Source organism: Balaenoptera musculus, chromosome 15 (genome assembly GCF_009873245.2).
Source record: "Balaenoptera musculus isolate JJ_BM4_2016_0621 chromosome 15, mBalMus1.pri.v3, whole genome shotgun sequence".
Lineage (NCBI taxonomy): Eukaryota > Metazoa > Chordata > Mammalia > Artiodactyla > Balaenopteridae > Balaenoptera > Balaenoptera musculus.
Genome location: NC_045799.1, coordinates 3,347,631 through 3,374,861, shown reverse-complemented (window position 1 = coordinate 3,374,861; position 27,231 = coordinate 3,347,631). Strand labels below are relative to the sequence as shown.

General features: G+C 34.3%; 1 protein-coding gene across 1 annotated transcript in view; it reads right to left on the bottom strand.

The window, feature by feature from the left end:
• The window catches only part of SYCP2 (synaptonemal complex protein 2), a 55,620-nt gene that overhangs the window by 24,273 nt on the left and 4,116 nt on the right, over positions 1-27,231 (bottom strand). Inside the window, exons 6-20 of the mRNA XM_036825166.1 lie at positions 25,872-25,957; positions 23,851-23,936; positions 23,545-23,579; positions 22,534-22,676; positions 22,397-22,449; positions 21,002-21,047; positions 20,361-20,456; positions 15,171-15,231; positions 8,331-8,479; positions 7,080-7,154; positions 6,490-6,636; positions 3,735-3,834; positions 2,727-2,884; positions 859-928; positions 452-509 (exon numbers count right to left, since the gene is read on the bottom strand). Coding sequence (XP_036681061.1) covers positions 452-509; positions 859-928; positions 2,727-2,884; positions 3,735-3,834; positions 6,490-6,636; positions 7,080-7,154; positions 8,331-8,479; positions 15,171-15,231; positions 20,361-20,456; positions 21,002-21,047; positions 22,397-22,449; positions 22,534-22,676; positions 23,545-23,579; positions 23,851-23,936; positions 25,872-25,957 — 1,363 coding nt within the window. The remainder of the gene's footprint in view (positions 1-451; positions 510-858; positions 929-2,726; positions 2,885-3,734; positions 3,835-6,489; positions 6,637-7,079; positions 7,155-8,330; positions 8,480-15,170; positions 15,232-20,360; positions 20,457-21,001; positions 21,048-22,396; positions 22,450-22,533; positions 22,677-23,544; positions 23,580-23,850; positions 23,937-25,871; positions 25,958-27,231) is intronic.

The following is a 27,231-nucleotide window of genomic DNA, read 5'->3' as shown; positions in this document are numbered from 1 at the left end:
TTATTGACAGAAATTTAACAGTCAAGTATGAAAATTATTCTCATAAGTCCTGATGAAAGTTAAAATTTACTATATAATTGATCAAGATTAAAGAATATTATTGTGAAGGTTCCATTATTGCTACTATTTTGATATCTACCTAAATACATCTCACATATCTTACACGTCTTCATGTATATCTAAACTTGGTTAATTTTCTTCACATTCATACTTTATTGTTTTAAAAATCTCATTCATTTTAAGTCTCTCAATTTGAAAAGAGTTGTGTTGGTTGAAGAAACATATAGGCTATTCCTCATTGTGCGATCATAATAATACTTGAAAGATGATAAATTCTATAACCAATACTACATTCTAAGACTATAAAGGCCTTGTCCTTTAAATTTGTTACACTCATCTAAAAGTAACATTACTATAGGCTAAATGATTTGATAGGTTTTCTCATACTTACACAGGTTTATCTATTTTTCCCACTGCCTGTGAATCAGGAACAATTTCCTGGAGTTCACCTAAATAGAACAAAAATTATGGTATTTTCATTTTTTCGTGCAGTTGGCAGGGTAAAATGAAAGCTAGAATTTGATCAAAGTTCACATATTGGGATGGAAAGATTGATTGATCTCATCTTCCCCCTCCCAGACCCAAACTTCTTGGGAACAAAGGCTGTATTATATTTCCTTGTAACCTCTAAGTTCTTTGCATAAAGCTGAATGTATTCATTATAAATCTTTTTTTCAAATAAATGAAAGGGAAGTATAGAGAGAAGTGAGTATATATATATATGTATGTGTGTATGTGTGTGTATATATATATATATATATATAAAGAATGACTAAAATTAAACCAAGGATTACTTACTAAAATTTTGGTTTGGGAATTCAATGTCCTTATTTTCTGTCTTTTCTATAACTTTAGCAGTTTCGATATGCTATAAACAGGGGAGAAATTTTAATACAAATTTGAATTAAGGCATTATATGAAAACAACTTTTAAAAGCCAGAGTATTAAAGTTTAAAACTTTTTTGCCTTACTATTAAAAGTTGGATAGTATTTCTATTTATTTCATAACGATTATGCCCATTCTAGAATACTGCCTATCCTAAAACACAAGAAAGTAACTTTCATTGCAGATAAGGAGGCAGAAGATCCTACAAATTTTCTGATCTCAGCCACAGCTAGAAAAATAATTCAATTTTCCTCTCTGAGAATTTCTAGCACCTCCATGGCGTATCTTCTCTTGCTATTGATCTCATAGCCTGCATCTATTCTGTCTTTTCACTAACATACATATGAACCGGAAATTATGAAGTATTAACTTATTTTGTAAAGTTTTGGCCACTGCACAAGTAACTTCTTGACTGTAGCAAGCTTCCCTCTTTCCACAGCCACAGGTACACACCTGCCCAGACCAAATAAAAATTTGCCATCACTATCAGAAAAATATACCCTCTAACTAAGATATTTTGCCTCATCCTGGCTGTCTTCCCTACTGGGAGAGGAGCAGTATGAAAATGTACAGGTGTGTTTTTTGTTGTCACAATGACAGAAGGGCTCTCCTGACAATAAGTAAGCCCAGGCCTAGGACACTTCTCATCCTACAACATTCAGAACCACACTGCACAGCTAAACAATACTGCCCCTATTAAGAAACACTTAGGTAGACAATTTGAACCATTACTTTGACTATTTTTTCCTAGTATCTTCAACTCTTGCACCCTTTATCTTTCGGCCACATAACCATTAAAAATTTTTTTACATCCACCATCTTTCTTTTTTTTACTGTAACACCAAGGCTGCTAAGCTTTATTTGAGGAAATTATACTTACTTCTAAACTAATGCCATGATAAGCTTCATAGTCTTAAATTTGAACTGGGCCCTCAACACTGCCTAACGCTTGTACTTATTCTTCCCCCTCTCCATTCTCTCTCAGTAGTTATTCCAAACCTCTGTGTGTCTCTGAGCCCTCTACTTCAAGGCTCTGTCCCCAAGAGAAGCTCACCATGCTCACACTTCAGAGAAAACAAAAGCTTTCAGGTGTTCCTCCTCATCTACAAACTTATCTGTATCTCTGATTACCTATTTCTCCAAGACACAACTTTCTCTCATCCATTCCCTGCTCTGTCCCCCCTTCAACTTCCTGGAAAGAATGCCCTCCTCGATGTCCATGTGACTAATAACCTTTATTGACCCTTCAAAAATTAACTCCTCTCCATCTCCTAAAAGAGCATCTCCTGATCTTCAGCTTCCCCTCCAGCTGTGGGATTAGGCACCTGCCCCTCTACTAGGTTTCTACTGCATCCTGTATGTACATCTGAGAATACATACAATATTATAATCATCTTATTAATTTGTCTAATTCCCATGCTAGACTTTGAGATACTAAAAGACAGATTTCCACTTGTGTCTTATATTTCTAAACCAGAACCTTCCCCATAGCAGACACTAATTTGTATAATAAACTAAAGAATGATGGCAAGTCCATTTCTCCTACTGAATGCATAAATCAGTTACACTGAATGAATATTTCTAAATTTTATTGTTAGCACAGTAAATGATTGATAAGACCTTACTTTCAAGGACAATAAATGATATCTAAAAAAATTTAAAAAGCAATACTGTAGGAAAAGTGAGACACTCACTGCTTGCAAAAGTAGTTAGCTCAATTATGTATTTCTACAATAACTTGATAAAAATTTATTTAAAAATGCTTTCAAAGAAAAGTTACTTTGTCTGTATTATCTCCTCTATTTCTTTCTTCAGATGGTCTAGATTTAAGCGATACAGCATTATCCACTCCATTTTCCAATGTTTTAGAAGCACCAGGTTTTTCTGTAGAACTCATCATTTGCAGTGGTGGTTTAATTCTTCTTCTTCGTGGTGTTGCTAAAAAGGAGGACAAAGGACTGCTGTATTTGTAGGATTTTCTACGTTGCTCTCACTGAGATAATTTTTGCTGAGGAAGGTTAAAAAAGGGGATTCTAAGATGGGTCCCAGGTTTCTGACTTAGATGAGTAACTGGATATGGACGCCATATTCCAAGGTAAGAAATGGAGAAAAACTGGCAGGGAGGGTGGAAAGATGAATTTATTTTGGACCTGTTAAGTTTGAGAAGTTTGTCAAATATTAGATAATTTCCCAGTAGGCAATCAGATTTTGGGAACAGAAGGTCACTATTAAATTGTCATAAAGATTAAGTAATACTGTGTTTATAGCAACTAGTACACAGTATCAGATTATTTTTAAATTTTTATTTAACTCTTAGTATGTACAAGGCACTGTCTAAATGTTTCACAACATTTCTTGTTTAATGAATAATTTTTATTTAATCCTTTAAACAATTTGATGAGGTTAGACACTTTAGTCCCATTTCATAGAAAGGAAACTGGTTCTAAACTTAGCTACAAAGTACATACCCAGGAGTGGGGAAACAAGCCCAAGCAGCCTGATTAATTTAATGTTTTATCCACTATGTTATGCTGGCTCCCACTTAAAATTACAACAAATTATTAATGCTGGATATTAATATTCTGAATAATGTTTATATGGATACCCATTAAACTTCTCAGACATTTATAATTTTTTGACAGAAGACATTTGTGGTTCATATTTTATTAATTTTTATATCCCCAAATTATCCTCTAGATAAATTAGGTCCAAAATACTCCTGAATTTAAAAAATTCCGGCTTAAAACAATAATACTTGTTAGGAATCTTCAAAGACAATAAAACTTACATGTACTGACTAAAAATACTGGACTTCTCACAGTGTATCTATCTGCGCCAGAAACAATCATTGATGCTTCAGACATTTTTCTTTTGCTAGGAGTAATTATCTTAAACCATGAGAAAAAACAAACACATTAAATATACATTCTCTTTTGAAATTAAATATCCTATAATTTTATTCACAACATTTTGCCTTGACTACACACAAAAGACATATGGTATTTTATAAACAATATGATATCCAGAAATATCTGTAGTTTAGCCTGACTTGAAGGATTTTATCCTAATGTTTGGTATTGAATAGATAGCCGAAACAAGTAAAGGATGCTGTTTTAAAGAATATTTAAAGAATATCCAGACTTAGAAGTATAGTACCTTTATATATTAGCTGAAAATATTTTATTGACACTCAGTTTATCTAGTTAACCATTGGCTCACAATTTCGTATTGTATTTCATAAGGATAATGTTTGGAACACATATTTATGTAAACTTGTTTGTGAAAGTTTTCATAACATTAAGCCTTCTTCAAAACTTTCACACATTTAAAAAACTGTATTAATATTCTGTGAAGACTAAACTGCCTTTGGAGTAAAAAGCAGCTACAGGAGTTCAGAGACTCAGTGGCACACAAGCTAGTGTTCCAAAAAAGATGTGCATTTTCTAACTTTAGCCTAGAATGACTGATAAGAGCAACAGATGTAGATAAGCAGAGGCGGGACTACAGGGGACAGGAGTTCCAGAGGATGCCGTACAAAGGACTACATGATGACAAACCATAAAGAGGGAGAAGACAGCTGTTTTGAAAAAGGCACCTGCCCCTAAGACAGAGAAAAAAAAAATTGATGGAGTTTTGAGTAGGTACGTATATGGGGCAATGGAGGAAAGGTGGGGAAGGATAGGAGAAATGTGAATTCTAAGATGAACCAGAAAATAAGCTACTGAATCAGCAGATTCTTCTTAAAGAAATTACAGTTCTAGTGGTATATAATGAATGAGATCCAAAAAGTTACTTATTCATATAAACGCTTTGAACAGTTAGTCCTTATTGAAAACACAGTGTGTATTTAACAACAGTGCAATGTTTTTCAAACTTTAGTGTGGTTAAGATCTTTTCCAGAGTTTGTGTTATGATTCAATAGGTTTAAGGTGGGGAGGGGGGGGTCTAAGAATCTGCATTTTTAGTAAGTACTCAAGTTATGATTCTGATATAAAGACACAAAAAAAGGCTTTTATAATCTAATCATCTGAGGGAACTACAGTTGACAAAAATGATACTTTTAATTTAATGAAGGGCACAGACTAAAGGGAAAAATAGTAACACAATGTATGGAAGAGGCTGTGAGAGTTACAGTTGCCTAAAGGTGAGAGATTAGTAAAAATAATTGGGAAAAGCTCCATTAAGAAAGTAAAAATGAACAAAGATTTACAAATGTAAGTACACTTTAGATAAGCAGAGGTAAAAGCAGCATGAATGAAAGTACAGAGGCAAGAATGAGCATGCCATAAAAAAAGAGACAGTAAAGCAACTGACCATACTAAAGTGGAGGGTATTTCGATAGAGTAATATTAAATTACAGAATGTCTTCAAACTAAGTCAAAACTTAGATTTAATGGGATAAACACAGAGATGACAAGGCTTTCTGAGCAGAATGCTATGAGGAAACTGGTATTAAGAAAAATCAGTGGTGTACGACACAGGGTAGCTCACAAAATGGAGCAACAGTGTCAAAGACACTATTAGAAGGTTACTGTATAACCTAGGTATGCTAAAATGAGTAACGGTAAAGGGAATAATAAGGAGGAAACGATGTGAGAGATACTATGAAAGAACAATCACTAGCACCTTGGTTCTAGGTATGGGGGGAGAAGAGTTTGGAATCAAGGATATCATCAGAAAAATGAATGGTAACATTACTGAAGTATGGAGGCAGATGCAAACTTGAGGCAAAAGATAAAGAGTTTGAGGTAGACTTTAGGAAAGGGCTTGAAGAGACACAACCAAGGGAAATATTAAAAGAGTAAGTGGAGACGTAGCTATAGAACTTTGAACAGAAGCCTGGTACATTTTAAGAGCTTAAATTATGCACAGGAAGGAAGCTCTCTAAGGGAGAAGGCACAGAGATGTTCAGAAGGCTGGGTATCAAGCTTTTAGAGCAAATCTACATTTAGGAGACAGTGAAAGTATCTCTGATGTAGTAACAGTAGTAAAAAGAGAATTAAAATGCTAACATAGAAGACAAAGGAGAGGACATTAAGAAAGAGAGGGCTGTTAGCAATGTCAAGTGTCACAGCAAGATGTGGAGAAGGCAGCTGAGAAATGGTTCTATCACATGTGGCCTAGAGGAGATCCTCAATGGAGCAGGAGGAGGAGAAAGAACCTAGTATTTTGCTTTCTTTCCTCATGCAAATAAACAGAACATTACATTATAAATTTGTACTGGCCAGTGCAGAGACAGAACAGAAAGGATAAATGCAAAAAGTGGTAGTTACTTTCCTATATAGCTCTAATTTGAAACTTACAAGTGTATGGTATACCTTGTCCTAAATCCCTAAACCTTACATATAAACACAATCTACTGAAACACTAACTTTTTTTTTTTTTGAAACACTAACTTTTGTTTGCATTTGTAAAAGGCAGGGGAAATACTCTGAAATGTGACTGATAAACATATGAATTCTAGATGCTTTTTTCTATAATTATATATAGCAATGATTTGACCGATGTTATTTTATAAATGACTATTTTGATGCCATATATACCTCAGGCTGACTATTTTTTCTGTCCCCTTGATTACTGTTTTTGATATATTTTGGAGGTTTAGCAAATTCCTCTTGGGGGTTAGCTTTTTCTTTCAAACTAACAAGTTCTTCTTCGGCTGGTGAGATTTGACTTTCTGGGACTAGAATCTGTTGGAGAATAAGGAAAACGTGTTTAAAACTGCAAACCATAGGCAGTTCTCAAAAATCACTGGATGTCTTCGTAAAGCGCTCATTCATCTTACACTCATAAAGGTCAATTCTTTTTGTCTTATATCTATGTACTGTTATAATTTTTAGTCCTTTTTCAAACGTTAATAGACATAAAACAGGCTTTGGCGTTAGTGGAAGAACATGTACTTCTGATTTTTATTTAAAGTTACCAAAACTGGTATTAATAACAATCTACCTTCTGTACTGAAATAAATGATTATTAATATGTTTAAAAAGTATATACATCTTATTGGGGCACTATGTTGAGACAATTTATTTTTTTAGATATTCACCCTCCAAGATGAATTTTATTACTGTGCTATTATTATTTAGGGTTAAACTTAGCCCAGTGGTAAAAATCAAGTGAGTTAGACACATACCTGTGATCCACTTGCATCAAAAAGAATATGCACAGATGTTTTGGCAACTGAAATGCCTTGTTTTCTGGTAAATTCCTAAAGTAAAATTAATTCAAAGGGATGTCATTTTCTCCCAGTTCTTTCCATTTTAATGCAATTATTTCCTATACCTGTTTCCTTCCAAAATTGCCAAATTATCTTAAATCATTATTATTTATACATATAAATACTCTTTTCAGAATAATTCAATGACTCCCCACTAACCACGGTCTTAGCCTGCTATTTTGGTAAGGGTTCCTCACAAGCATATTATCTGCCATTCTTCACCATAAATCTTTTGCACGCTACAGACTGAATTTTTCCCCCGCAATGCATATGTTGAAACGTAGTCGCCAAGGAGTATTAGGAGTGGAGGCCTTTGGGGGTTGCTAAGGTCATAAGGGCAGAGCCCTTATGAATGGAATTAGTGTTCTTATAAAACAGACCCCAGAGAAATCCCTCACCCCTTCCACCATGTAAGGACACCATGAAAAGATGGCCATCGATGAACCAGGAAACGGCCCCTCACCAGACACTGAGTCTGCTGGCGCCCTGATCTGACTCACAGCCTCCAGAACTATGAGAAAAAAATGTTTGTTGTTTAGGCCACCCAGTCTATGGTATTTTTGTTACAGTAGCCTGAACAAACTAAGACATGGACCATCCAAGCTTGTCAACTGAACATCTCCCTAAACATAACATGAATTCCCACCTTGATTCCCAGTTAAACAATATCCGACTTATATCGTCTTCCAGTCCTGGAAAGCATCTTATCTAAATTTCATTCATTAACTTCAAAGGCCATTTCAAGGCCCACCTCCATAGCCTTTCCTTCATATCTGACTCTTAATGTGCATTCTTTCTTCAACATCTATACTTCATTTTCTATATGCCACTTCTTCTGAGGCACATTCTGTAATTCTCACAATGTTTAATATCTTGAAAACAAGCCTTTGTCTCATTTCACTTTCTAAACACCTCGCAGAAATTCATTAAATGTTTTGAGTAGCTGCTGCTAATTCTGTCATCTGAGATTCTTTCTAATCGGTATCTGAAAGGGTATGGCTAACAATCTGATGGCCATTCCACAATACAAATTTAAAGGACTATAAATCTACATGTTATTTTATAAAGAATTGTAGGGAAAAAAAATCAATGAAACTTATAGTCCCAAGTAACTGAAAGTTTCCAGAATTATGAAAGTAAATGTTTATTAAAAAGAGTTTGACTTACCCTATACTTATTTGCACCAAAAATTTTTTGTGTCACGTTAGTGATTTCTAACGATGCATCAAAATACAAAAGCAATTCCTTCCCTTCTCTTTCACTAACTTTTACTTTATTTTTCAGAGTTATAGTCAGTAGCTTCTTCGATTCTCTCACTGTACGCAAATGAATCACACTGATTAGTTTACATTCATTCCTATGATACCACTCTATAGGTATACTATAAATAAGAAAAGCATGCAGCATACCAATTAAAATGAACTGAAATAAAATTAACTTTTAGGATTTAACAGTATTTAAATTAATCAATTCTGGTACTAACTACTTACATAAACAAATCAACAATTCAGTTTATTTTTCAAAGTCTCAGTTTCCTGATCTATAAATTACAAGGTAATACAATAATTAATGAACTAAAGCCCTGAGTACATTCTGGACACTAACAGGTTCTTAATAAATATTCTTTGGACACATCTGAGAAAACTATTTTCTTAATTTAAAACAGGCAAAAAAGAAAATAACTTTAATTCCATAACTAACTATTCCTAGGCATAAGCATCTATTCAGACATTTCTATTAAATCCACAGTTACAAACGTGTTGACAATGAACGTTTGATAAAAACTTGAGTACCAGGATATTGTGAAGGAAGAAGGATACAGTGCTAATCCTCAATAAATTCACCAATCCAGTGAAAAGAAAATACTGTTAAGTGCCAGTTTATATGAAGTATTCACCTCCCTTCCTCCAAAAAGTTACAGAAAATTACCTGGCACCCAATTAATGTGCCTGTATTACGGACCGAAGGCCACTATGGTCCTGTCCTACCTCTGGTGGTGCTCCTGCTGCTGACTGAGAAGTCTCCACACCTGCCCCCAGTGTTTGCTTTTGGGCAAGAGGAAAACATCCTGAGGGAGAAGGACCACGCCAAGGACAAAGCTTTGCGTCTGCATCAGGAAAAGCTCCGCTGGCCACTCCATGCTACCCTAAAGGACAAATGTCCCTATCGGCTATACAACTCTCTGATCCTTATGAGGCTTGCCCAAACAGAAAATGTCTTATTTGCTTTTACAGCTATATGGTCATGAAACTTCCTCCGTGATGTCCTTTGATGGTACTAAGAAGTATTAGTTGCCTGAAGATAGTGGTAACGCAGTTTCTAATCCAAAATGCTGGTAGTTTTTTTTTTTTTTAAAGAAAAAACAGTCACAAGTCTCAACAGTAAAAGTTTTCAGGCTTTAGAGATGAAAGATCAGGTGACGTTGAAAATGATAATGTTTCAGATTTTGATGATGAAGATTAGAACACTTATAATCTTTACGAATATTTTTGTTTATTGTTATATCCCTCTGATACGCATTTGAATTTTTTTCTGCAGCTTGCTGTGAACTTAGAGTAAATGCAGTATTTGCTTCACTGCTTGCATGAACATGGTATTAGAATTACTTCCAATTTATTATTTTGCTGAATGCTTTGTACCTTTTTCTACAAAGCATTCTCCACATATGTCATGACTATCTACATAAGAATTTGTTGATATTTGTTATATTTTATTACTGACTTTGTTGAAATTTCTGATATTTGCTTTGACTGCCTAGACTATATCGTGGCTTGCTTTTTAGTTAGCAATATTACTGAGATACCAGAAAACTTCCTATTTTGTTGCTTCCTATAAAATCCAAGTATTTATAGATATCAACATATTTGGATCTTATGTTATATAGATATTTCTGTAGGATTCCAGTATACTATTCTTAAATGAATATAATAATATGTTTTCTCCTGCAAAACCATTCAAAAAAACACTTAAAAACTGTCCATGGAGCCTTTATTTTATATACTCCTATAAATTGAACATAAAAGGGTCTAACCTCACCCTATTGTGCTGCTGCTTCCCCATTCCTTCAGTCTGCAACTGTAGATGCTCTTTTTCACTAGAACTATTGCTTGATCTCCAGAGTCCACACTTTTTTTTAACTTCCATGAGTGCCAGTCATGTAAAAAATTCAGATCTTGCCTGCTCCACATAGGTAGACTACATCACCACTTTATTACAAAGGATATTAAAAGATACAAATGAACAGCCAGATGAAGAGAGACAGTGTGAGGTCTGGAAAAGTCCTGAGCACAGAAGACACTATCCCTGTGGCGTCTGGGGTGTGCCACCAAGGGTCAGTATAAGGACTGAAGTGTGTATACTGATATTGATAATGAAAGAGTTAATTATTACCTTGACATCTGAAATTTCAGTGGAAATTTTGATGGAGTGGGATGTTAAACAGAATGTAGAAAAGAACAGAAATGAAGAGCAAGAAAGGGAAAGATTTAGTAAAAACTATTCTCTCAAAATTGGCTATGAATGGAAAAAGAATGAGATAGAGGAAGACATAGGATCCACGTAGACTTTTTTAAGATGCAGTGACAAATGTACCATAAAAATGTATGATGTTAAAGCTACAGGAGAGGACGTTATGTTAAGTGAAATAAGCCAGTCACAAAAAGACATATGCTGCATGATTCCACTTAAAATAGTCAATTTCATAGAAACAAAAAGTAGAATGGTGGTTACCAGGGGCTGGGTGGAGGGGAAAAAGGGGAACTGTTCAATGAGTATGGAGTTTCAATTTCTCAAGATGACGAAAGTTCTGAAGATCTGTTTCACAATAATATGAATGTACTTAACACTACTGAACTATATACACTAAAAAATGGTTAAGATGGTAAATATTATGTGATTTTTACCACAATAAAAAAAATAAGAGAAACTGCGTGAGGGTGTATATGGAAACTTTCTACACTATTCTGGCAAGTTTTCTGTAATCTAAAACTATTCTAAAATTTAACATTTATCTTTTAAAAAGACCCAAATCAAACTTCCAGAGATGAAAAATATAATGCCTGATAAACATTACACAGGATAGAACAGAAGCAGGTTACACACTGCAGAAGAAAATATTAACTAGCAACAAAACACAGCAATAAAAAACTACCGAAATGAAAAAAGAGAGTGGAAATAAAAGCCTGGAGTTTGGGTAGAGAATCCAGAGAATCAGTGAGCTATGGGAGAACTTCATATAGCTTAGTATATATGTAATCAGAGCCTCCAGAGAGGAGGAGAAAAAAGAAGGAGCAGAAAAAAATATTTGAAGAACAGTGGATAAAAACTTTAGAAGCAAGGAAGCTCAATGAACCTCAAGAACGAACAATATGAAGAAAATTACACTAAAGCACTATAATCAAATGTTTAAAACTACTAATAAATAGAAAAACTTAAAATCAGCCAGGGGAAAAAAAGACTTTAAACAAAAAGGAGCAAACATAAGAGTGACAGACTTCTCATCAGAAACAATGCAAGCCAAGAGAGAGTAGAGTAACCTCTTTCAAGTACACTGAAAGGAAGACAACAGGCAGTCTAGAATTCTATATGTATCAAAAATACTTTGCAAAACAAAAACAAAATAAAGACTTTCTGACATAAAAAACCTGAAAGAACTCATCACCAGCATATTTGCAGGTCAAGAAATATTAGAGAAGTCACCTAGGCAGAAGGAAAATAATACCAAATGGAAATCTGGGTCTATACAAATGAAAGCTGAACACTGGAAATGGTAAATATGTGGGTAAATATAAAATACTTTTTAATCCACTTTTTAAATCTCTTTAAAAACTAATTGGCTGCATAAAGAAGAATATCATTATACCATAATATGAGGTCTTTGACACATTCAGAAGCAAAAAAATTTTTAGCATTATGGGCAGCAATGGCACAAAGGCCAGGAAAGCAAAAATGGAAGTTTACTACTACAAGGTTCTTATAGTATTCATAAAGGGGTATAATATTACTTCAACACACACACTATTAAGTTAAATATGTATAAAATAAACCGTAAATCAGCCACTAAAAAGGTGAATATAAAGCCAACAAAAGAAATACAATGAAACCACTGAAAATGAATTAACACCAAAGAAGAAAAAGAGGAAAAGAAACAAGGCAGATGGGATGGCACTTAGAAAAAACAAAAGCTAGATGATGAATTTAAAGCAAATCAATAGTCACATTAAAAACCACAAAAGGCAGAGACTATCAAATTACACTGACAGTCTCTGATATGATGCCCAGTATCAGTATATGATGCCTATAAGAAACCCACTTTAAATACACAGACACAAATGACTTAAAAATAAAGAAAAGCTATGCCATGCTATAATTAACCAACAGAAACTTGGAGAGAGTATACTAATATTATATAAAGTAGACTGCAGAGCAAAGAATATTACCACAGGAAAAAGAGTCATTTCATAATGATAAATTTATGAAGATAATACCACTAAATGTTTATAAAACTAATAACAGAAATTCAAAATATCTGAAGCGAAAAAATAACAGAACTGCATAGAAAAAAACCCACAGCTCTAGTGGTGACTTCAATACCGCTCCCTCAATAAGTGATAGAACAAGGAGGCAGACAATGAGGGAGGATATATGACAACACTATCAACCCAACCCTCCACCCAACAACAGCAGAATACACATTCCTTCAAGCGCACTCACACCATTCACCAAGACAGACCATATTCTGGGTCATAAAATAAGTGTCAATATACTGAAAAGGATTCTCAAAAATCATACAAAGTATACTCTCTCATAACAATGAAATTAAGTTAGAAATCAGTAGCAGGAAAATATCCCTGAAATCTCAAGTATGTAGAAACTAAATAAAACACTTTTAAATAAACCTATGGGTCAAGGAAGAAACCAAAAGAGAAATTTAAAAAGAATAAATTACTGAAAATGGAAATACAGCACAGGGCAATTTGTAGGATGCTGCTAAGGAAGTACTTAGGGGAAGAATTTAAAGCACTAAACAGCTAAATTAGAAGAGAAAAAATGGTCTCAGGTCAATGACTTCAGCCTCACCCTGAGACGCGAGAAACAGGAAAGCAAATTACAACTAAAGTAAGCAGAAGAAAAGAACATATATAAGAGCACAGATCAATTAAATTGAAAATCAAAACACAAAAATGAGAAAAATCGATGAAACTAAAGGCTGGTTCTTAGAGAATATCAATAAAATTGATATAACTCTCATCAGACTGATTAGGAAAAAAAGATACAACTTAGCAGTATCAGCAGCAACAGGGGGACCATCACTACAGAATCTACAGACAGTAAAAAGATAAAATGGGACCATTATAAACCACTTTATGCCAATAAATTTGACAACATGATTACTTGAAAGACACAAATTACCAAAGTTTACTCAAGGGAAAAAATAGATAACCTGAAAAACCCTCTATTAAATTAATTGAATTTGTAGTTAAGAGCCTTCAGCAAAGAAAAGTAAAAGTGCAAGCCCAGATTGCTTCACTGGTAAATACTACCAAGTACTTAAGGAAGAAACAATACCAATTCTACACATACTCTTAGAGAAAACTGAAGACTATAGAATACTTGCCAGTTCAGCCTATGAAGCTAACAATGCCCTGATTCTGAAACTTAAAAACAAAAAAAACAAAAAAACAGACATTACAGGAAAAGAAAACCAGACCTTCTAGAACATGAAATACCAAATTCCTAACTAAATTTTGCAAATCAATTCCAATAATATATAAAAGAATAATACATCACAAAGAAGTGTAACTATTGTTACAATGTTATTTCTCCAGATATCAAACTACAATCCCAGTCGTAATTCTAGCAGGCTTTTTGTAGCAATTGATAAGCCAATTTTAAAATTTACATGGAAATTCAAAAGGTCTAGAATTTCCAAAACAGTCTTGAAAAAAAAAACCAAACCCACAGTGTTAGAAGACTAACACTATCTCACTTTAAGACTCACTATAAATCTACAGTAATTAAAACAATGTGGTACTGGCATAGGGAACAGATCAATAGAATGGACTACAGCATCAAGACCTGCACTTCTACCAGTCATTTGATTTTCAACAAGGGAACCAATGAAGTCCAGTGGGGAAAGGAAAACCTTTTCATCAAATAGTCCTGAAATAACTGTATACCCATATGAAAAAATGAACCTAACTCCTATATCACACCATAATCAAGTATTAATTTGAGATGGATCATAATCCTCAACATAAAAGCTAAAACCATGAAGTTTTTATAGAAAAACAGGAGAACCTCTTTGTGACTTGGTAGTAGGCAAAATTTCTTAGGTCACACAAAGCAATAACCATGAAAAAAAAAAAAAACTGATCATGTGGACTTCAAATTTAAAAACTTCTGCTCATTAAAGACACCACTGAGAAAATGAATAAGATACAGATAGGGAGAAAATACTCACAGAACATATATTTGTCGAAGGATTCGTATCCAGGATACATAAGAACTCAAAAACTTAATAATAAAAAAGACAGTCCAGTAAAAAAAAAAAAATGGACAAAATATTTAAACAGACACTTCACGAAGAAGATATATGAGTGGCCATTAAGCACATGAAAAAGTGCTCAACATCACTGGTTATTAGGAAAATGCAAATAAAAGCTATCATGAGATACCACTACATGCCCACTGAGATAACTAAAATATGTCTTGATATCTGAATTTGGAGTGGTGCCAGTCTGCCAAGGTGTATGATTTTTGTCCAGCACGTATTGACAAGAAAGTGACTGATCATGGGTTTTAGACTAGATAGAGAAGGAAATAAATACAAGATATTGGGGGAAATGTGGGGTCAGGGAATTTGATGATATTGAACTATCAAATTTATGAATGTGAACATATGAAAATGTTGATCTGCTTTCATCAGTCTATTGTGTTTTTCCATAGAGTGTGCAACTTCTACTCCAACAGAATCAAGAAGATAGTTATAGAAAACAAGTTTAATACCTTCAATGCTGTATATTTGTACTTCTTCCTCAGGCACAGTGACTGCTTCCCACTGATGATTCTTAAATTTAAAAACAGGTTTTGATCATAAATAATAATTCATTCTTGCTTTAAAGCTCCTTTAAACACCATTTTAAGTTATACAAACAATAAAGGTTATTATTTTTTTTTTACTAAGTATCACTAAGTAACGGGTTGATATAACACATTTCTTGCTCCATCAATTGACTAGATAATATATTATACTTGTCACATTTAATCTATTTGTTCATTCTTAAAAGTAAATGACAGTACTGACTACTTTTATGGTTTCCTATTCTTAACCAAAAGCAAAGAATGACTAGCCATTCCTATTTATTAGAGTATACCCTTTTAAAAAATATTACCAAATCCTGTCATTTCTTCCTTTGAAATGTTGTGTGATCATATTCATCCCCCAATTCCCACTCATTAATTGATTGTCCTTAGATTCAAACACTGAATGCATGTGAATAATAACCTAAAATGTTTTCCCCTTCCAAGTATTTTCAGTGAAAATTTGTATAAGTGAATAAAATAATATGAATTCACACAAAAAAGTCATGGTAAAAATTAGAACCATTCCTAAAAGATGGGATCCTAAAACCTTCAGTAATCTTATGATGAAAATAGATCCAATTCTTTTGCTATTTAAGGACCACTCATTGTATAGAAATTCTGCTAAATCCTCGATCGCTTCACTAACTCCCTCCCTTATTTGCCTTAATTGAAACCAGTCTGTACTCTGAGGGCACCACTACTATTATAATTATAGCCTTCTCCAGTTAAGGTGCTAATTCTCCCAGACCTCAAAACCTCAGGGTCGGCAGGAAAGGGCTGGTCTCCTCCTCTCTCCCCAACACTTTGAGCAGCTTCACATTTCTCTGTGTGTAAAAACCTTGCCCCTTGGTGGCACATGCCAGCTGCCACACATACCTACCGGTTATCATCTACTAACTTTAAAGTGACTCTTCCTCATACATGGAGGCACCTGGTTCAAAGCTTTCCTTTTGAAAAAATGTCTACATTATAAAAATTTTCAAACAGATTATAAAAAATAGAAATCATAGTATATTGAATCCAAAATATGCCCGTACCCAGCTTCAACAGTTACCGATATATTATACCCACTTGTTTCATCTTCACCCCCTACTCTCCCTCTATTACACTCTCCTCCTCTTGACCTCAGTTTTTTATTTAATCTCTCTGTCACCCCAGCCATCAACTTTAAAACTCTTATCCTTAAAGTACCTAAAAAAAAACCCCTCCCTTGAATCCACATCTCACTTTAGCTTCTACTGTTCTCTTTCCCTTGTCTTTACTTCCTCTACAAATATTTCAACTTTCCAGGAATGCCTAAATCCTCATCACTTAAGTGAAATTGCTCTTTCATGGATCACCAGTTTTTATTTATTTAACATGTGTTTTGACAGTGTTCATCATTTCCGCTCATAAAACACCCTTCCTTTGTCTTCTATAACATGATACCCTTTTGTTCTTTTTTGGCTGATTCGTCAAGTATCCTTCAGGCTAGAGTCTCTTCTACCTATCCTGTATAAGTTTTTTTTTCACAGTTCTGTCATGTAGACACTCATTAAATCCCATGGTTTTATTTATCATCTATATACAGAGAGCTTCTAAATCTCCACTTACAGCTCAGCTCTCTCACCTCAACTTCAGACCAATATATCCAACTGCCTACAAGATATCTTCAGCTGAATACCCCACAAACACCTCCAAATCAAAACATCCAAAGTTGAGCTCATCATCTTCCCCTACAAAACTGATCCTCCTGAGACAGCATCTTCATCCATCCAGTTACCCAAGTTTTATTAATCCTTCCTCTTTTTACTACAAACAAACTACCAAGTCTGCTCAATTCTACCTCCTCAAGTTTTTCTGGAATCCATCCATTTCCATCCATCCCCACTGTCACTTTCCAAAACTGTGCCACCGTGATTTCTCTCACCTGGATTACTGCAAGTCTCCTAACTGCCTCTGGTCTTGTCCCTTTTTAATCTGTTCTCCCTGAGGCAGGAGATAGGTGGGCCCCAAGCTAGACATTTACAACTGGCCTCCTGTTCCAAATTCCTGGGGTGAGAAGAAGATGGGCTCCAGGCCGGACATTCATTACAACCCCCAACCCCCATGTTTACATTTCCTGAGGCAAGAGACAAACCGGCTCCCGACTACATATTTATGACCGGACTCCAGTCTATATTTCGAGATCTGCACTTCAATATAAGAAACAACAACAGGAACAGGGTAGATAACTGGACATTGGACACCTTTACGGCAGGGACAGAGAGGGGCTAAACCCTGTTAAAAGATCAAGACATCATGCATTTCCCATCCTTGGTGCAAGGGAAACATTGCACATGCACAGAAAGGCTCCTTGGGGTTCAAAAAGGAGGGGGCACTACCCCATCATAGGTGATGCTAAGGCCATCCCCTAGGCCTCTAGACTGAAATCCATGTTGGAAAAAAGTTGCCCATGCACTGTCGGGGAGGGTCCTAGGGCAGGTCAGGTGTTGAGAAACCAGATAATTGGCCAAAGGTAAACAAAGACCTGGAAGAACTGCCCTATATAAATGACTTAACCACCTCTTTACTGTGCTCATTAGGGAGGAGGCCCACACCCTTGCTCTCCCAGTGTGTAATTGTGCCTTGCTTCCATCTTAACTAAACAAACTGTTTCTCTGTGTGCTCTCCCACTAGTTGTTGTGCTATATCTCTAAATAATAAACTTTGTACCTGGTTTTTTTTTACAGTTTTGCCTCTGTAAGAAATGCATTTTTCACTGGGGGCAATAGCCAGGGGGTCTGGTGGCTAGGATTCCTGGTTTTCATCCAGGCTACCCAGGTTCAATTCCTGGGCAGGGAATTAAGATCTCGCTTCACGCCACCACTCACTGCTGCCTCTCCGAGATCATCCCCACCAGGAGAATCTTTTACGTGAATGTGATGCTCAGTGTCTAGCATATATCTGGCACACAGTAAGTTCTTATCAAATATTCACTGAACTGATGTTGCCTCCTACTTATAATCCTTCTTTGGCTCTATACTGCCTGCCTTATTTCTTTTCAATATCCTTTGAACTCTATGCACTAACCATACTATGTATCTTTCAGTTCTTTGAGTATTCTATATATTCATTCTTAAAATAAATACGAGCCCTTGAATAGCCATAAATGAGAAAAGACATGTCCCTGGTTTAATAAATCTTATGTTCTACGGGGGGAAAAACAGAAAAAACAACAGATAAACAAAAGGATTTTAAGTAGCAATAACTACTATAAAAGAAAAAAAGAGGCCAATGTGATATAATGTGGCTGGGTGGCTACTTCAGACTGAGTTACCAGAGAATACCTCTACAAGGAGGTGACATTTGTGCTGAAATCTAACTGGGAAGGAACTAAGACGCAAAGATCTGGAGGTTCCTAAGCATTAGAACCAGCAAGTAGAAAGACTTGAAAAGAGCGTGATCTAGAGGAAAAGAAAAAAAAAAATGAATGTGGCTAGAACACAGTAAGCACAGAGAACAGTCTGATTATCAGAGAAATAGCCAGGGGCCAGGTCATAAAGGCCCTCAAACACCATGTTAAAGCGACAAAGGGAGGGTTTTAAGCAGCCACAATATGGAAGAATGGCTTTGAGAAGAGTAAGCCTGAAGACAGGGAGAATGCACTACTGCTATAGAAATCCAGAGGGGAGAGGAGTCTAAATATCTCTGTGGGAAGAACTCTCCCCCAGCATCTCTATATCAGTGACAGGAACATAGGAGGCATTTATTACAAATGCATTTTATACTATCCCTATCAAGTATAATACTAAAATTACTTATTTTCTTGTCTGAATCATCCATTAGACCAAGTGAATGAAGTCAGGAACCACATCAGTCCTATTCTATCCTCTTTTCCCAAAATGAAAGTCCACTTCCTGAAGAAAATCCAGTTAAAAATACACCTAAAAACGCTGCAAGAATAAATACACTAATGAAAACCATCAGTACCCCTGAGAAGTAGTGCTAGTTTTTGGAACTCAATTTTAATTAAGCATTCTAAAAAGGTACTCTAAAAAGAAATAAAGGTACATGGAAATCCTAAGAGGCATTTGGTTAATGTTCGTCTATAAAGAGTTTACCTGGAACAAAAGGCAGGATTTTACAAGAGAGAGACTAAAAAGACTAAAGCCTCATTGTATTATCAGCAGCCGCAGTCAGATTAGTAAACGCATATCAACTCTTACTCAGATCTTGGCCATACAGTTTGAGCTAGAAGTATGCAAATGTAGAAAATATTAAGTGGTGGCTATTTGGAAACAAGGCCTCAAGAATTTTCCTCAGGTTAAAAAGAGGTTAGTAGAAAACATACCACCTGGTTGGAAAGTTTAAACATAGCTACAATATAGCACAGAAAGAAAAGAACTAAAATTCACTTCTAAGTACCACCATAAGAATCAATCCCTCACAACCAAATGTAAAATAACTAGCTAGCAGGAAGCAACTGCAAAGCACAGGGAGATCAGCTCAGTGCTTTGTGTCCAACTAGAGGGGTGGGAGACGCAAGAGGGAGGGGATATGGGGATACATGTATACGTATAGCTGATCCACTTTGTTATACAGCAGAAACTAACACACCATTGTAAAGCAATTATACTCCAATAAAGATGTAAACAAACAAACAAAAAAAGAATTAATCCCTCACTATTTTCAAACAGAAGATTCTATGAAAGAATAAGGTTAAGACCATTTGTCATTCATCTGCTAATGTTATTTTTAACTGAGTGCTTCTGTACTGTAGTAACTTCTGTCTTTTCTAGATTCAATTCACTTTGTTCATGTGAATGTTAAATTTTAATCATTAACATGTAATTAATTTCTGAAAAGCTCATATTTAAACACTCGTGTTAAATTTTAGCATTTTTCTCTTGCAATAAGACATCAGAAATAATTTTCATTTCTAATTAACTTGATAGGTTACCATGCTCATCAAAACTACTAGAGCTAACATTGAAATCTATTAAAATAGCGAGAAAATAAATATCAAAGAAATCCATATTCTTAAGTTGAATTACAACATTATACACACACACACACACACACACACACACACACACACACACACACACACACACACACATATAAAATGGTACAGAGGAATCTAAAGCTTACATCATTGTCTCCAGCAACGTAGAATGATACAGTCTGGCTCCCAAGATTAAAATCTATCCAAAATCCCTCAAGTTTTTCATCTGATGGTATTTTCAACTAATAAAATAAACATATAAAACTAGAATATACTATGCTTTTAAAAGAGACAACAGAAAATTATGATGTTATATTCATGGTTGAGTTTTTTTAAAAAAGAAAAGAGTAGAGCTGGAAGGTATGGGAAGATAAAGAGCAGGCAAGTACAGCATTTAAATCAATTTAGAAACAATCAAAAGAAATGCTGCTTAATATTTTACATAGAAATTAGCTAGCTCCAAAAAATCACAAATATTCCAAGTACAAAATAAAGGTTGAAAATATTTTCATGTTTGAATATATTCATGAATGATAAACAATAATGGGCTTGATTAAGGAAACATAAGAAAATTTGAAGTACAACCTTTATATGTCATTTATCCTTGGCTACAAATGTGCCATTTCATAAAATGTCACTTAGATCCAGAATACCAGACCAGCTGTATTTGTGATCTAATTATGACTAACATTAATGTTCTTGTCAATTTGTAACCTATAATTCACTTGACCTTTGCACCAAAAGTCATCTAATAACTAAAACAACACATACTAAATTTAAAATTTACCTCATAGTTATCAAGAAATGCTGATAAACAAGGAAATGTAAAGACCCTGAAATAAAAAGTAGTCTGAATTAAAGAAAAAATTAATAAGCCTTCACAGCATAATTTTGACTTGCCATACAAATCACACCTAGGATCAAAAGGAAATCAGGCAGTAGTGACAACAATTTAAATAAAATCATATTTCCTTTTTTATTACTCTTTAAAGTGAGAGTTCAGGGGAAATCTGTTTCTGAAAGACAGCATATTACTTTTTTTTATAAATTTATTTATTTATTTATTTTTGGATGTGTTGGGTCTTAGTTTCTGTGCAAGGGCTTTCTCCAGTTGCGGCGAGCGGGGGCCACTCTTCATCGCGGTGCGCGGGCCTCTCACTGTCGCGGCCTCTCCCGTTGCGGAGCACAGGCTACAGACGCGCAGGCTCAGTAGTTGTGGCTCACGGGCCTCAGCATATTACTTTGAGGGTACTACTCAACCTACCATTTTGACTAAAGTGACTGAACCAAATTACTTTTCATGTTATCGACTATGAACAGAGATTCCTAATTTAGCTTATACTAGTGATATTGATACAGTGGAAGTTCCCATAAGATTATATGGGAAAAGAAGAGTAGAAGTGAATAAAACTGCTAATAAAAATGGCTGAACTCACTGAATACTTTCTTGGTCAGATACTACTATAAGTACTAAGTGTATAACCGTCTCATTTAATCTTCACAACAAACATATGAGGTAGATATTATTAGTATTCTTATTTTACAGCTAAGGAAACTGAGGCGAGTAAGGTTAAATAACTTGTCCAACATTAGAACAGAAGAGGGGGACCTGTTATTCAAATCCAAATAGTGTGACTCCCTGCGCACAACCCTCACCCTATCTTTCATTTCCTTAGCAGGTAAACTAAATGTGAACTCATTCAATCCAATGTGTCCTGAGCACCTATAAGGTGCCAGGCACTGCACTACAAAAATGCCTCTTCTGTCATTGTCAAAAGTGATAAAAATTTGTATTACCTAGCCTTCCATGACCATTCTTGAGATTAAATAACTGCAGAAAGAACATCCTTACAATATGCTAATTATAAAAGAAGATGATTTATGTTTGCTATATATTTTTATTCCAGTATGTGTATGAAGGAGGTAGCTCAAGTAATATTTATACCTAGATTTTTATTGTTCCTTAAACACCAAATTTATAATATATATGCAATTCTGAAATACAGTAAATCAATTTTAGACAAAGTTATTAATTAATATTAATTAAATAAAAATGTATTCCTTCCTCTAAAAAGTACAAAGCAAAATAAGACCAGTGGAGGATTATTTCAGCCTACCATTGGGTGCTCTTTCTTGAGCTCTATTTCTTTATCATTAAATGGTTGTATTTTGCATTGTTTACCTTCTTTTGTCTCCAAGCATGCCATTTACAAGGTTGAGAAATATCCTGCAATCCTAATTTTTAAAAAAGAGAGAGCTTTTTAAAAAACATAGTAATTTTAAAAAAACTTGTTAATTTGTTATTTTTACACTACTTACTGTTTCAAATTCAGAGTCTTTAATTCCTTTAAATGCATTAGCAATAAAATCCATTGAAAACCACTGACATGCCAGTTCTTGCCTTTGTTTTTCTGTGGTCATTCTACATAAAGCTTCTATGATAGCCACTTGTAAGTCATAATCTTTAAAAAAAAAAAAATTAATGTATTATTTGAAATTATGAAAATTAAAGTTTATAAAAGTCAATACATTCCATAAGTTGTTAGAACAAGCAAGAGTAATAAGGAACGTAGTGTAATTTACTCATCTTTTGCCATTTTCTTCATATAGATTAGAAACATCTCATCATTACAGACATGAATATAGCCCAAATAACAAAATAAGTTTACTAAGAGAAGAAAGGAGTAAAAAAAAATTTTTAAGGATATTTAAAAGAAACTCCTAAATGTTCAAAGATTCTTCCATTCCATTATTAGAGCTGTGAATTACAAAATAACTCATACAGAAGTCTATAAATCACAGGTAATCTTTGTTTTCCTTTTGCATATCATGATATTTACAGTTATTTTAAAGTACTTTAAACCAGTGGTTTGCTCTATATGTAAATCACTACATCAAAATTTTCTCATATGAAACTTAGGAAAGAAAATTTGAGCTCTTTTAATAAAAACATTGTTTACAAACAAATGTATCAATCCCAAGAATATTAAACCTCTTAATTTCATAAAATACATTTAACAAATTTCTTCACAAAAGGAATCCAAATCTACGTGAAAATTATTATTCAAAAACCTACCATTAGGCACAAATTATATTTGACAACTCCTGTTATCATACTTATTTTTTTAGTCCCACAGGTATTTATCCTTTAATTACTTATTAAGGTAATTAAAAATTGCTTGATTATACACAGTTTATAATTCCTTCGCATAATTTCACTACATTATAATGTTAATATTATTTTGACTACTTAGATATGCCTTAGATATTACAGTCTATTAATAAATTTGGAGTAATTTCAAATATGAACATTTTGAAAAAAAGACTTACCTCCAGCATCTAAAATCCTTTCTCCCATACTACTCCTGTGAATCAAAACAACAGGTTATATACTAGACAAGTATCAATTAACTAGAAAGCTCGTATGTTTGGGGGAAAAAACTTCACCAAAATTTACAATTGATTAGTATCACAGACTTTGGCAGAAAACGTATATATAAATTATACTAGAAACCTACAAGAGTTTATCAGTTTTAATTATTAATGCAACTCATGGTTGCCTTATTTGCCTTATAAAACATCCTTTAAATTCTTGACTTGAACCACTAATTAAAGAAATATAGTACAAATTATTACATGAGAATTAACATTTCTTGGTTAGAGAGTATTTTCCTGGCATCTTGAGGCATTTTGTCCAGCATAGCATTCATTATTTTTAGAGTCTAGAAAAGAAAAATACATAATCCATTAACTTTATATATTCAGTGAAACATTAAGTACTTAGAGATATATTATAGGTACATAAACTTAGAAGCCTATTTTTTCTTAATCACAGCATTTTATGCAGGGAAAGAAGGGTGGAGGAAAGAGTATAAAGTATAAAATAGTGAATACAGGAAAACATAAAACACAGGATATCAAAAATAGAATATACCATGATTCCTGTACTCAAAGCAGTTATACTCTTTGCAGTATGACATATGTTTATTATTACTCTAAGAACTAAAGAAGCAAAAAATATTACCCTATTCATATTTGTTCTTATGACTATACACATGTACACACATATATATATATATATACTAATACAGGTTATTTTTAGCATTTACTTAGGAACTACTAATATCTAGATGGTATAGTTTATTTTCATATGAGCTATATATGTATACATAAACCCACATGCTTATGAATTTTCAATACATATTTAGGTAATATTGGGTTGGCCAAAAGTTGTGTTTGGCTTTTTTTTCCATAAGATGGCTCTAGTAGCGCTTAGGAGTCTTTAACTTCATTCGAAACAATTTTGTTAGACTGTACTGTGACAGCTGTCATATCAGTGTGCATTTAAAAAGAACTTACCAAAATTGGTGAATTTTTGTGTAGTCATTTTAATATTGAAGATGGAAGAAAAAAGCAACATTTTTGGCATATTATGCTTTATTATTTCAAGAAAGGTAAACATGCAACTGAAACGCAAAAAAAGATTTGTGCAGTGTATGGAGAAGGTGTTGTGACTGATGAAACATGTCAAAAGTGGTTTGCTAAGTTTCATGCTGGAGATTTCTCCCTGGATGATGCTCCACGGTCGGGTAGACAAGTTGAAGTTGACAGCGATCAAATCAAGACATTAACTGAGAACAATCAACGTTGTACCACGCGGGAGATAGCTGACATACTCAAAATATACAAATCAAGCGTTGAAACTCATTTGCACCAGCTTGGTTATGTTAATCGCTTTGATGTTTGTGTTCCACATAAGTTAAGCAAAGAAAACCTTCTTGACCGTATTTCCACATGCAATTCTCTACTGAAACATAACGAAAACGTTCCGTTTTTAAAACAAATTGTGACGGGCGATGGAAAGTGGATACTGTAAAATAATATGGAACGGAAGAGACACTGGGGAAAGAGAAATGAACCACCACCAACCACACCAAAGGCCGGTCTTCATCCAAAGAAGGTGATGTTGCATATATGGTGGGATTGGAAGGGAGTCCTCTATTATGAGCTTCTTCCGGAAAACGAAATGATTAATTCCAACAAGTACTGCTCCCAATTAGACCAACTGAAAGCGGCACTCGACCAAAAGCGCCCAGAATTAGTCAACAGAAAACGCATAATCTTCCATCAGGATAACACAAGACCGCATGTTTCTTTGATGACCAGGCAAAAACTCTTACAGCTTGGCTGGGAAGTTCTGATTCATCCGCCATATTCATCAGACATAGCATCTTCGGATTTCCATTTATTTCAGTCTTTACAAAATTCTCTTAATGGAAAAAAATGTCAATTCCCTGGAAGACTGTAAAAGGTACTTAGAACAGTTCTTTGCTCAAAAAGGTAAAGTTTTGGGAAGATGGAATTATCAAGTTGCCTGAAAAATGGCAGAAGGTAGTGGAACAAAACGGTGAATATGTTGTTCAATAAAGTTCTTGGTGAAAATGTAAAATGTGTCTTTTTTTAAACTTAAAAACCGAAGGAACTTTTTGGCCAACCCAATATATTTCATCATGTCAGACAATGAATTAAGACAACAGAGATACACTACATGATAATTTAGTGCCAAGATAAAATAATTATTCAATTTGATAAATTGCTACCAAATTGTCTTCACCTTCTCTTTAAGTTTTCAAAGAAAATCTAAAAAATGACTTTACCTCCTGCTGAATACAAATATTCACTCTTGAGTCAATAACCAGGGCACAAATTCGAGGTATGAAACTTTCCACTACTTGCCTTTTACCTGAATAAAAGTAAATTATTGACAAATGTGTATTTTAAACTCTTTTAAATGACAATCTTATATGTGTTAATAGAAATCGGACATACTAATTCAGTTCAGAAGAAGGCCCAAGGACTGGCCTGGGCACCAGGAAGCATGAAATTCAGTCCTGGTTCTGCCATTAACTAGCTATGTAACTTCGAAAAACACCATTCAAACAGATGTGACTGATTTTAACTCTGGCAAAGGAATAACCCCAGATCCAGCTTCCCCTTTGAGGCACTTAAAGCAGTATTTATTACTTTTTTGGATAAATAAATACAGTCCAAAACTGGAAACGTCTAATTTGAGGTTTTTATGAAAACTGGCCTCAGTAATTTATAGTCATACCTCCAAAATTCCATAACGGCCATTAACACCTCCAGACTTCATGAAGATCTAAATATCTTGACCTATTTCTAAAATTTGACCCTTTTCTCTCAAAAGACAAGGCTTTATTAATACTAAGTATATTAAGAGGAATTTGCTACATGTTAATTCATGATGCAGAGTTCTAAAATAATTTTAACTAATGGCAACGCTGCAACAGAAAATGCACTTTACAAAGTGACTACATTAAAAGAAAAAAAAAATCACTGAATTACTTGAAAAGATAAAGTGATTTACTTAAAAAAAAACCAGTTGGATCACTTCATAATCACTGGTGCTTTAGGACTGTTTTCTCCCTTAAAAACTTAAGAATTTAGACTAGATTGTTATGTTAATTGCAAAGAAACCAATGAAAAGGTAGCATTAACTACTACTGAAATAAATAGCAATTGATATTTTTAAACGCTTTGGCAGCAATTAGCTGTTCCTTTATTTATAAACAATTCACCGGCCCCAATTACCAATCCTAGGTAATTCTTCCTCAACCAACACAGAGATAAAATAACTTGAGTTTATTGTTTGACATAAGGCACTGCCAAGCACAAGTGAAATGATGAGTTGTAACATGTTCTATACTCTCTGTGTACTCTGAAAATTTTGTTTCATTAGATCAAGGACAAACTATGGCCCACAAACTAAATCCAACTCACTGTCCCTTTTTGTATGGCTGTATTCATCAGCAGGTACTCTGTGGAAATATGTGAATCTATCATGATTTACTGAACTGGTAGTCTCAGGTGAATTTCATTCATTCTTACGAACTTAGCCATCATTAGCCACCACTAAATGAATGGCTTTGGTAATTAGCTTGGGCTGCAGAGTTGATGGGTTTCTTAATGAATTCAACACCAAAGTCCAAGGCAATA